The sequence below is a fragment of the Magnolia sinica genome, chromosome 9 (genome assembly GCF_029962835.1).
Source record: "Magnolia sinica isolate HGM2019 chromosome 9, MsV1, whole genome shotgun sequence".
NCBI classification, from domain to species: domain Eukaryota; kingdom Viridiplantae; phylum Streptophyta; class Magnoliopsida; order Magnoliales; family Magnoliaceae; genus Magnolia; species Magnolia sinica.
The window spans coordinates 9,811,482-9,824,057 of record NC_080581.1 but is presented as its reverse complement, the minus strand read 5'-3'; the positions used below and the strand labels follow the sequence as shown (position 1 = coordinate 9,824,057).

The 12,576-nt window shown below is 39.1% G+C and overlaps 1 protein-coding gene across 1 annotated transcript; it reads right to left on the bottom strand.

Moving 5' to 3' along the window:
- Positions 1–4,393: 4,393 nt before the first annotated feature.
- On the bottom strand, positions 4,394–6,079 carry LOC131256847 (scopoletin glucosyltransferase-like). The gene has a single exon (XM_058257902.1). The coding sequence runs from the start codon at positions 5,965–5,967 to the stop codon at positions 4,528–4,530; it is 1,440 nt and encodes a 479-aa protein (XP_058113885.1). The 5' UTR covers positions 5,968–6,079; the 3' UTR covers positions 4,394–4,527.
- Positions 6,080–12,576: the final 6,497 nt, after the last annotated feature.

Sequence of the window (12,576 nt, the reverse complement as noted above, 5' to 3'; positions counted from 1 at the left end):
AGAGAGAGAGAGAGAGAGAGAGATGGACGTGGAATGGGTTTGGAGTGGAGGGAAATGAAAGGTTTTGTGAGATGGATGCGGAATGGGTTTAGAGTGGAGGGAGATGAAAGATTTCGTGCAAGGGGGGAAAAGAAAAAGGGCAGTTTTACTACGGTTTTCGCATTTTTACTTACTACGGTTTGGCTACGGTTTTCGCATTTTTAGTAAGAGTTTTCGCATTTTTACTTACTACGGTTTGACTACGGTTTTAATCCGTAGCTAAAAGCCATCGATAGTAGCCGTTTACCTCATACAGTTTTAACGGTCATGGACGAATGACCCTCTCAAGTGCGATTTTATGGAATCCATCATGATACATTTCATATATCCACTCTGTCCATTAATTTTTAAATTTTTTTTATAGGGATTGACCTCAAAATATAGGAAATTCGAATGTCAACTTAAACCACACCATCGATCAATGGTAAGTATTTAATCTCCATTGTTTCTTAAAGTGTGGTCCACTTGAGCCTTCAAACTACTTCCTTTTTTGGGCTCTTGCCCAAAAATGCTCTTTCAAAATAAATAGACGTATTAGATGGAGCACACATATTTTAATGTATATCGTAGAGTCCCTTATCGCTAGCCTTTTGCTATGGTTTAATTATTTTTAGCTATGGATTTAAGCCGTAGCAATTTAGCTACAGTCTATATCCGTAGCCAAAAACTATTGTAGTCTGTAGCCTTTGGTCGTTTTTTTGGTAGTGAGGGCAAACTAAAAATTAAGTGGGGCAAACATGAAATTTAGCGGGGGAAACATGAAATTCATCGGGGCAAACTAGGAAAATAGCGGGGCAAACATGAAATTGAGCAGGGGAAACATGAAATCAGCGGGGCAAACTAGAAAATCAGCGGGGCAAACTAGAAAATCATTATGCCCTATTGAAATTCATGTTTACCCCGCTCAATTTCATGTTTGCCCTGCTGAATTTCTAGTATGCCCCGCTGAAATCTTGGAAAATATGAATTTCCAGTTTGACTGCGAAGTGATTGAAATCGACCACGAACTAAATGAAATAGATTTTTGACCATCGACCCGATAAAATTTTGGAAAATAACTAGGTTGATTGGCTAAATTAGAAGAAGAACTAGGTTGATTGGCTAAATTAGCTTCTTCTGCCCCGAAATCATATGTGGTATGTTAAGTAAATAATTCTAGTTTGGATCCTTACTCTTGCTGGGGTATAGACTCTTAGGAGTTTCAACCCCTGGTCAAGCGTTCAAGTATCCAAAGGTGGTGAAATTCCACTAGTGTGAGTGTGTGTAAAAAAAAAATAAAATCATTCTAGTTTATGAGATATGCTTGTTAAATAAATAGACAAAGAAATGAATTAAAAGAAAGAAAAATATTTTTATATACTTATATATATACATATTTACATAATTATATATTAGAGAAAAATGTAAGGGAGGAAAAGTTCTCGTTGTAAAAAAAAAAAAAGAAAAAAATTATGCCAGACTGCCGCGGCAGCACTGCCGTACCACGGCAGTCTGTTTATTATTATTATTTTTTTAATTTTTGCTGTTGCTTTTGTGGGTCCCATCATGAGGTCTTTGTTATATCCAAACCGTCCATCTACTTAGCGAGCTCATATTAAGGCTTGAGACGAAAAATAAGATAGATCTAACTATCAAGCGGACCACACTGTAAAAGGCAGTGGGGAATTAAACGTCTACCATTGAAAACCTTTTAGGAGTTCCAGAAGTTTTGGATCATTATGAAATTTGTTTTTCCTCTTCATCCAGGTCTTTGTGACCCTATGAATGAACTTAGATGGGGAGGATTTCTCACAAACATCACAGTGGGCTCCACCTGAGTATCTAATGGTTGACGCTCATTCAACACTGTTTCCTGTAATGTGGTACACTTGAGATTTGGATATATCTCATTTTTGGTCTCATACCATAAAATGATCTGAAAAAATATATGGACCGCATGGATGAAAAGCATACATCATGGTGGGTGGTCTGGCATACATCGTGGTGGGCCCACAGACCACCGGCGATCCGCCATTGGCGGGTGGCAGGGGGAGTACCCAATCCGTTTCCGTGAAAAGGAGGGGTATTTTCGTCCCGGAATTTTTTGTCCGTACGAGGAGGTCTAAGTACGTATGTTAAGTTTGTATTGTTTCAAGAATATCCAATGGATAAAAGGTGGGGTCCACAGTCATAAATTTCTCGGTCATTAATGTGGTGGACGACCTAGCCCAGGAAAAGATTCCGCACTTCGGCAGTGGGATGGATGATGATACGCATGGACTTGGAAATTGAAAGGGTTCAGTGACAGTCCAAATCAAGTCCTACTGTAAATGGAACCTCCATTACAACTACCGGATTGGTGAGCATTTATTGGATGGTTAAAAGGTGAGAAAATAAAAAATTCCAGTGGTCCTATTTCAACGAACAAGCGTCCACCAATCAGTGGTTGGGATTGTTAGGCTATTGCCATTTTGGACTGACTTAGAGAAAGTGAGTTACAAAATTAATTTTGAATATTGTTGTACTCTATTTTTTTTTTTACCGAAATGACCAATGAGAAAAAGACACTTGTTGTTGCTTAAAAAAACATACGTAACATCTTTAAAAATAATTGAAGCACTTTTTATAAAGCATGGCCGGCATTGAACATGATATAGTATATGTCATCCAATGGCATGGCACGACCGAGAAGCTCAAAATATAGAAAGTTGTCGCGAAGAGAAACGATTGGAAGAATAAAGAGAGGTATAAGGATTTAGAAGACTGATGTGGCAACGAGTCAGCTTCCATGGCAGTTGAAGTAGAGTGCCACAACGGCTATAAAAGGGCCTTTAACTCCAATGCAAATTTATAGATCCCAACCATTTAGTTATATTGTGTCAACGGTAACATCATGACCATCTACTTTAAGATGCGGTGTTTTTAAGAGTCCAGCAAGATCTTGGTTTGGTATAAAGCACGTCAGGTGCTCGTCATGTCAAGCGCCCATCAGCTTATGACTGGTTGATGGTCTCCTTAGCCCAACTATTTATAATTATTCCTTAGCACCTACTCGACCAGAATCATAAAGCTGGCTTGGCTTACTTTCATGCTTGGCCTGCTTTAGGCCTGGCTTGGCTTGAAATACTACACCCAAGTGCCTGGCCCAGGTCTTAAAATTTAAGCCCATTTAGTTATGAGGCCGGGCATGGTTTGCATCTGAGATCCCATCAACTTGGCCAGAATGTAGTCCCGACGGTCCCATTTAATGTTTCCATGGCATTTTAAAAAAATAATAAATAATCATGAACTGAGTTTGGGTCTATTTGTTTTGGTCCATCGCAGCCTGATCTGACTCAGGCCTTGGTTTTACTTTGCGCGATGCACATGGTCAGACCACGGCCGGGACTGAACCCAGCGCGTTGACAGCCCTACTGGCAAGCCCACACGCATGTGGATCACGGTCTATTCACACGCAGGCACACATTCCAATATCAAACCACGTATGACATCCCATCTTCCACGGGCCTTTTTGATTTTCTAATTACAGAGGTAATTCAAGGTAAATGGGTAATAATTATTTACCTATCTATTTACGGTTGGATTTTCAAATCGCCTTTACAGCAGGGCTCATGTCACCTTGGAGAAAAAAGTTAAATTGTGGGGCCTATCTTGAAGTTTGTATATTATCCACACCGTTTATCCCTTTAGCCAACTCATTTTAGGGCATGAGCCAAAAAAAGAGGCAGATCAAAAGATCAAGTGGACCACACCACTGGAAACAATGGGAATTGAACTCCTACCATTGAAAGCTTCTTGAGGACCCTATGATTTTTGGATCAAACTGATATTTTTGTTTCCACTTTATCCATGACTGTGTGACCTTATTAACAGGTTGGATGACAAATAAACATCACTGTGGGCCCTAGGGAGAAAACAACTTTCAACCATTGACATTTTAATGATCATTGTTTCCTAAGGTGTGGTCCACTTTAGCTTTTGAGTTTCCTCGTTTTTGGGTTCATGCCTTAAAATGTATTTTTTTAAAAAGAATGGATGGTGTGGATAACTCATATATATCATGGTGGGGCCCACATATTTAAATCAATAATAACAACGTTTGTATCCACCAATTTTGGAAAATCATGGCGACTTTCAAACATGCTGTAGTAAGTACTAATCAGTTAATTCTGTGTATTTAGAAATTAAAAATCAAACAGCCCCTTAACAAGATTCTCTGACGAAAGAATCAGCTTGTACATGACTGCTATAATTGGACGCAATCTTGCACGCTTGTTCCATACACTTGTGCTATTAGATGAATGAACATGGTTCTACACGTGTGGGCATAAAAAAGACATATATGGTAGAATACAGCCACCTTGTGAGAGAAAAATAAAAAATTACGGCTACATTTAATTACGTACATAAACACCTTTCTTTCTTCTTTAATTAGAGCTAATATAATCCCTTTGAAAGCAATACATAAATTCTACAATGATATTTTCTTAACTAATCCAAAGAAAATCCCTACTTACTGCGATTAATTAGAAGATTAATCATCTCATCTAATCTCTTATTAGATGACCCACCTTCATGGACGGCTCTCCTCGCCGCCAGACTCAGTTCTTTAGCCTTCTCACGGAACCTACTTCCTGTATCTGTGCCCATCAGCTCCTTCACTCCTTTGCAGATTACAGCCCTCCCAATGACAGTTCCCTCTTCGACACTGGTGCAACCGGCGATTTTCACCCCAGCTTCAACTTCATCCACCACGAACTTAGCATTCAAACGTTGTTCGGCGATCATCGGCCAAGCTAGGATCGGGACCCCTGCCGAGATGCTCTCCAGCGTCGAGTTCCAGCCACAATGGCTTAGGAATCCACCAGTGGCAGGGTGGGTGAGAATGCACCTTTGTGGGGCCCATTCTCTTATGATCAGACCTCTCTCTTTTATCCTCTCTTCCATTCCATCAGGTGGAGACCATGTTATCGATCGTGCGACCCAGATGAACGGATGGCCTGACATCTCTAACCCCAAGGCGACCTCGTCTAGCTGGGCGTTGGAGATGTGGGTTTGAGTACCGAATGATACGTAGATGACAGAACATGGTGATGTTCTACGTTTGTCTAACCATTCAATGCATTTAGCTGTCGGGTATTTATTCGGGCCATCATCATATCGGGTCTGCTTTGTATCTTCCACTTCGTCGTACAACAAAACGGGCCCCACACACCATGCCTTGGCTCCATTCCTGTAGAAGGACTCTAGAGCAGGCACATAATCTCCCTCCATCTCAACAAAGCTATTAACAATCACACCCCAGCTGTCAAGATCCAGGTCCCCGATCTCCATCGCAAATTGAGTAAGCGGGTCCGTAGTCGGGTTGAAATTAGCAAACATGTAGGGTAGATCTACTAAGGTGAGCCGGGTAGTCAATGGGAGACTTGGCACGCTAAAAGATTCATCGTCTCTGCTCACATGCTTTTGTGGTGAATGCACGAGCACTGACTTACATACCGACATCGCGAAGGCTCCCATGCCGTGAAATACGAGCCGTGGGACGTCGAACCCGCGGCATGCGGCAAGGGTCCAACCCAAGAAGAAGTCAGAGATCACGCAGATGGGAAGATCCCGACCGTTGGACATCTCACGAAGGAGCCGTTCGAATGGACGCCGGAGTTGCTTGGTGGCGCGTAAAAATGAGAGATAGAAGTCCATTGATGGGAGCTGGTCAGTGTTTTCACAGCCCTTGGGTAGGCCTTGGACGATTGGGAATTCAAGCTCGACGGCACGGATTTTGGGATGGTTGGATGTGGATTGAAGGATGAAAGGGTAGTTTGATGGGGTGGTGATGATGGTCACCTTAAGGCCCTTGCATGAGAGGGTCTTAGAGAGGTCTAGCAAAGGGATGGTGTGGCCCTGAGCCATGAATGGGAAAATGACTACATGGGGCTGTTTGGGTTCCATGGGAAATGGGGCTTGTTAGAGGATTGGTTTGGGTTGATGGAGCTGTGGGTTATTTATAGGGTTCAATCGATCATTGGTCATGAGTCAAGAAAACCCAAGTACTTTGGGGGTTAAAAACGTGTAAAATCCAATCCGTTCATCTGGTGAGATCCATTATTTTAATGGTGGGTATAAAAGATAATACTTCTCATACTTCTCATACTCTGGAGCATCGTGACCTCATATATAGCTTGTTTAGGATCCAAGTTTCATACTTCTCTCCATCCCAGTGAGTTACGCCTCATTAACGGGATTGGTAAAAGATGCATACCATATGGTGGCCCCACAACAAACATAGTGTTAGCATCTCATCCCTATTGGTCTACGTAGCGTGGTCCATCTGAGGGGTTGATCTGGATGGGTTTTGTCCGCCGAGAGTGGATCATCTAGAATATGGTGGGCCACACGGAGTGGGATGTTTCATGCATGGACTCCAGTTCATCTCACATAGGTCAGGACTACTGAGACTGACTGGATATTTTAAGAGAATTTTAACCAAAGTAGCCTCATGTTAATACTTAACGTCATGAAAATTGACAATAACGCCCTAAGGGCTTATATATATATAATTTTTTTTTTCCTTTAACTTTTAGGATAAAATTATCCCTGACTATATTCTGCGTTGATCACAACACCAGGGATTATCCGGATGGGGTAAACATTATTGGGGCTTACCATGGTGTTTGTGAGAAATCCATACAGTTCATATGTTCTGCCAAATTATTTCATGACATGAGCCTAAAAATTAGGTAAGGTACAAAGCTCAAGTGGGCCGTATAACAGAAAGCATAGGAGATTGTACGCATATGGTTGAAGAGTGCGAATCCGGTGTTTCCCGGAGTCAGGGACTCCTTGACTCCAGGGTTTTGATTGGTCCAGCTCCACCCTAGTGCCACGTAGGAAATATTTTAATGTATTAAAAAAAAAAAAAAACTATCAAAATAGCTCACGGAGAATGACGGAGAGAGACGCGGATTGCGTCCTACCACCGCCCGGACATTAGGGCAGGGCTCTGTGGGGTCCACCATGATATAATAATCTTATCCACACTGTTCATCATTTTGCTTGGATCATTTTAAGATATTATCCAAAAAACGTGGCAGGTACAAGGATTAAGTGGACTACAAAGTGGGGATTGAACGTTCGCCATTAAAAACTTCTTGGGCGCTGGAGAAGTCTCAGATCAAGCTGATATTTGTTTTTTCACTCCATCCATGTCTAAATGACCTTAATAATAGGTTGGATGGTAAAAAAACATCACTGACCCTTAGAAAGGTTTCAAAGGTTGGTGTCATTATAACTGCAGAATTCTTTGGTGTGGTCTACTGGAGTTGTGGACCTGCCTAATTTTTAAGATCATAGCTTAAAATGACCTAAGAAATGCAATGAACAGCGTTGATAAAACTCTTACATCACGATGGACCCCAGAGAGCCCTGCCCGGACGCATTATCGTCCGTGCGGGGGCAGACTCGATCTGTGTTTGACTCTTGAAAGAGAAGGCTGCCCCTCCGACGACGCTTCAGTTTTTTCTGCTTCTATTTTCTGCCCCTCAAATCTTTCTTTTCTTTCAAATTTTGTAGATTTGATTTTCAAAATCCTTCCGGTTTTAGAAATGCTTTCCATCATATCTTCCTTTAGAAGAAAAACGCCCATTATTCATGGCCCCTCATTCCTCTCTCTCTCTCTCTCTCTCTCTCTCTCTCTCTCTCTCTCTCTCTCTCTCTCTCTCTCTCTCTCTCTCTCTCTCTCTCTCTCTCTCTCTCTCTCTCTGATGCCATCTTGAGTGCGTGTATGGTTATTCACCTTGGAGTTTTGACATTCCTTCCTCGATAATTCACTTCATTTACAGGTATTTTTTTAATGGATTATTTTAATTGGCTTCATATACAAGCAACGCATACATCATAGTGGGCTCCACGGACACATCCCACTCGTATCAAAGGATCTGGGGTCCCAATAAATCCCTATCCATGTTATATCCATGACGTCCATCCTTTTTTAGAGATGATTTTAGTGCATGGGAAAACACAAATATAGGCTTTGATCAAACACTATTTTTACCTTTCAGGTCAATGGAAAATACAAATTTCTTCAAATCATGCACACCATGTGAGGTGGAGGACACGTCTCAATCATGACCTTATATAGACATTGAATAAGAAATGGATATAAATGAATTAAGAAACTCTAATGCATTTAGGGGTGATTTAGGCAATGATGAAAATGTATCAAATCTAAAAATTGGTATGAAATTTGAAACAGAGAAAGATGCATACGAGTTTTACATTAGTTATAGACGGAAAATCGGTTTTAGTGTTCAGATTAATACTAAAAGTATAGACCATAAGACAAGAGTAGTGAAAATGAGAAAATTTGTCTACTCTAGAGAAGGTAAACGATCAATTGATAAACGTAATGTAAATGCAAAGCAACACTGTGATGAAACAAGAACAGACTATAAGGTATACATGATCATTAGGTTTGAAGTTAACGGTAAATATCAATTTACTAATTTTAATAGTGATCATAATCATATACTTACATCTCTAGAAGAATCGCAAACTAAAATCATAATGAAAACTTTCTGTAGCTCAAGTAATGATAGCTGATGATTGCGATAGATCGGGTATAAAGTCAAAAGCAACATTTGATTTAATGAGCAGACAGGCTGGTGGTCGACAATATGTTGGACATAATATGGTAGATTAAAAGAACTACTTATGGATAAAAAGGATGAATGCAATGAAACAATTTGATATTGAGGGTCTACTGCAATTTTTCAAAACAAATCAAGTTGAAGATCCAAAGTTCTTTTACTCTATTCAAATTGATTCTGAAGATCGTATTACCAACATTTTTTGGACAGATGGAAGAATGATTTTAGATTACGATCATTTTGGAGATGTGATTTGTTTTGACACGACGTATAGAACAAATGAGTATGGACGACCATTTGCACCATTTCTTGGTGTTAATCATCATGGACAAACAATTTTTTTTCGGAGCTGCACTTCTATACGATAAAACTATTAATTCTTTCAGATAGTTGTTTAAAACTTTTTGATGCAATGTATGGAAGAATGACTCAAACCATTCTCACAGATAAAGATAAGGTGATGTCAAGTGTGATTAAAATGGAATTAACAAGAATAGTTCACCATATTTGTGTATGGCAATGCTTGTTCGATGTGAAGAAAGGGTGCAGGTTTTAATGCAGACCATGGTAAATTGTCCAACTTGACATGATTCCATAGGTTTAAGAAAGCTTGCCATAGGTTTAAAACTCAGAGATTGAGCTAAAATCAACTTTCTGGCTTTATTGCTGGACTGGGTTTAGTTGTGCCTTGTGCACCAACTCCAAACTATTATCATAGTTTTGTTTGTTTCCGATCAATTTAATTGACTCACAAATCCTCTATAAGACCGGTAAGTTTGTTGCTGACTCTGCTAAATTACTTTGTGGAGATTGAATAGCTTATTTCAATGTTTCAACAGAGATTGACAGGCTTCCAAGTCTGACTCAGGTTGTTTTACTTTTCTCATGCAAACTATTTTGCTTCTGTTTGGTATTTTGGTTCATGATCTTTCTTAGATGAGATTTTTTTTTTTTTTTTCTTGGATGAGAAACTGTTTGGTATTATGGCTCATGATTTGGATTTTTGCAGGGATGTTGTGAGTGAAGGCCAGTTCAATCAAATTTTGTTTTATGAGTTGGATGCAATTAGGAGATGGATGCTGGCTGGATGAGGGATTTATTTAATTTAATTTTTTAAAAAGCATTTTTGTGTAATTTTTTTGTAAGCATGCAGAGACAAATGTAATTTTTTTTTTTCTTTGATGTATGGCTGAATGATAAAATTTAATTGATCCGATTCTAACTGGCTAGCATCATTGTGTTTATTTCACCCATATCCAAATAATAACTAACTAGCATGTAGAGACAAATGTAATTTTGGGGTTCACACCCTTTTGGAAGAAATAAAAGTATCTGTTCAAAAAAAGGAAAAAAAAATAGATATTTAGCTAAAATGAGTTGATCTATCAAGGCATGTATTAAAGAAAGTATAAATTAGATCCGTAGCCATTAATTCTATAGCTACGGATGGCTACGGATCTAATTTGTAGCCATAGTTATTTAGTTACGGCTTATATCCGTAGCCTTAGATAAATATCTTGATTAGATGCTCTTTTCAATTTACTTGGAAATCCCATCACTTTATCCAGTAATCCCGTCACTTTATCCACAAAAACCTTATCAATTTGTCTAGTGCCCCTTTCACTTTATCAAGTGAAATCTCATCATTTTGTCCAACAAACCATTCACTCTATCTAGTAAAACCCCATCAAATAGTAAGATAAAACCTCATCTCTTTATCTAGTAGAACATTACACTTTGTCCAGCGACACAATTACTTTGTGGAGTGACTCCCGTCACTTTGTCCAACAACTTCGTCACCTTTTCAATCAACCACATCATTTTGTCTACTGAATACCGTCACTTTTTAATGCAACCTGGTCACTTTGTCTAGTGAACCCTGTCACTTTGTATTGTAACCTCGTAATTCATTTAGTATAACCAGGTCACTTTGTTCGGCAACCCGTCATTTTTTCAACTATCTAATGGTTGGATTGGATTTTCTTTCAACCATAATGCTTGACCCTTTAAAATTAAGGGTGGACATCTCTCTCCTTAACTATTTCCTTTAGTGCATATCTCTAGGCCCAATATTGGACTCAACAACCAATGGTTATAGTGGATCTTACATAAACATCGCAGTGGGCCTCGATAAAATCAATAGTCGCGTCCCATACAAATATAAATATTTGGAAGAGGAACATCCACCCTTGAAATTTATAGGACCCACCATGATGATTATATAAAATGGGCACGTTTCTTTATCTGATGGAACCCCGTAAATTTGTCAAATGAAATATTGCCACTTTGCACAGTAACACCGACACTTTGTCTAGCAGAACCAAGTTACTTTTGAAGGAAACTCATCATTTTGTCAAGGAAATCCCTATCAATTTACTTGGTAAAACCATCACTTTATCTAATAGAATCCTGTCACTTCATCTAGTAATCATGTCACTTTGTCTACAATAAACTTTTCACTTTTTCTAGCACCCCTTTCACTTTATCTAGTGAAATCTCGTCACTTTATCCAACAACCCCGTCACTCTGTCTATTAAAACCCCGTCAAATAGTATAATACAACATCATCTCTTTATCTAGTAGAACGTCGTCACTTTGTCCAGCAACCCAATTACTTTGTGGAGTGAACCCCATCAGTTTGTCCAGCAACCTCTCACTTTGTCCATCAACCACGTCATTTTGTCTACTGAATACCGTCACTTTGTACTACAACCTAGTCACTTTGTCTAGTGAACCCCATCACTTTGTACTGTAACCTCATTAATTCATTTAGTGGAACTAGGTCATTTTGTTCAGCAACCCGTCACTTTTTTCAATAATCTAATGGTTGGATTGAATTTTCTTTTAAGTATAATGTTTGACCCTTTAAAATTAAGGGTGGACGTCTCTCTCCATAATCATTTCCTTTGGTGCATATTTCTAAGTCCAATATTGGACTCAACAACTAATGGTTATAGTGGATCTTAAATAAACATCACAGTGGGCCCTGAAAAAATCAATAGTTGCGCCCCATACAAATATAAATATTTGAAAGAGGGACATCAACCCTTGAAATTTATAAGACCCACCATGATGATTATATAAAATGGGCACGTTTCGTTGTCTGATGGAACCCCGTAAATTTGTCATGTAAAATATTGTCACTTTGCGCAGTAACACCGACACTTTGTCTAATAGAACCAAGTTACTTTTGAAGGAAACTCATCATTTTGTCAAGGGAAACCCTATCAATTTACTTGGCAACCCATCTCTTTATCTAATGGAATCTCATCACTTCATCTAGTAATCATGTCACTTTGTCTACAATAAACTTTTCACTTTTTCTAGCACCCCTTTCACTTTATCTAGTGAAATCTCGTCACTTTATCTAACAACCCCGTCAAATAGTATGATACAACATCATCTCTTTATCTAGTAGAATGTCGTCACTTTGTCCAGCAACTCAATTACTTTGTGGAGTGAACCCTGTCACTTTGTTCACCAACCTCATCACTTTGTCCATCAACCACGTCATTTTGTCTACCGAATACCGTGACTTTGTACTGCAACCTGGTGACTTTGTCTAGTGAACCTCGTCACTTTGTACTGTAACCTCGTCAATTCATTTAGTGGAACCAGGTCACTTTGTTCAGCAACCTATCATTTTTTTCAACAATCTAATGGTTGGATTGGATTTTCTTTTAAGTATAATGCTTGACCCTTTAAAATTAAGGGTGAATGTCTCTTTCCATATTTATTTCCATTAGTGAATATCTCTAGGCCCAATATTGGACTCAACAACCAATGGTTATAGTAGATCTTACATAAACATCGCAGTGGGTCCTGATAAAATCAATAGTCACGCCCAATACAAATATAAATATTTGAAAGAGGGACATCCACCCTTGAAATTTATAGGACTCACCATGATGAT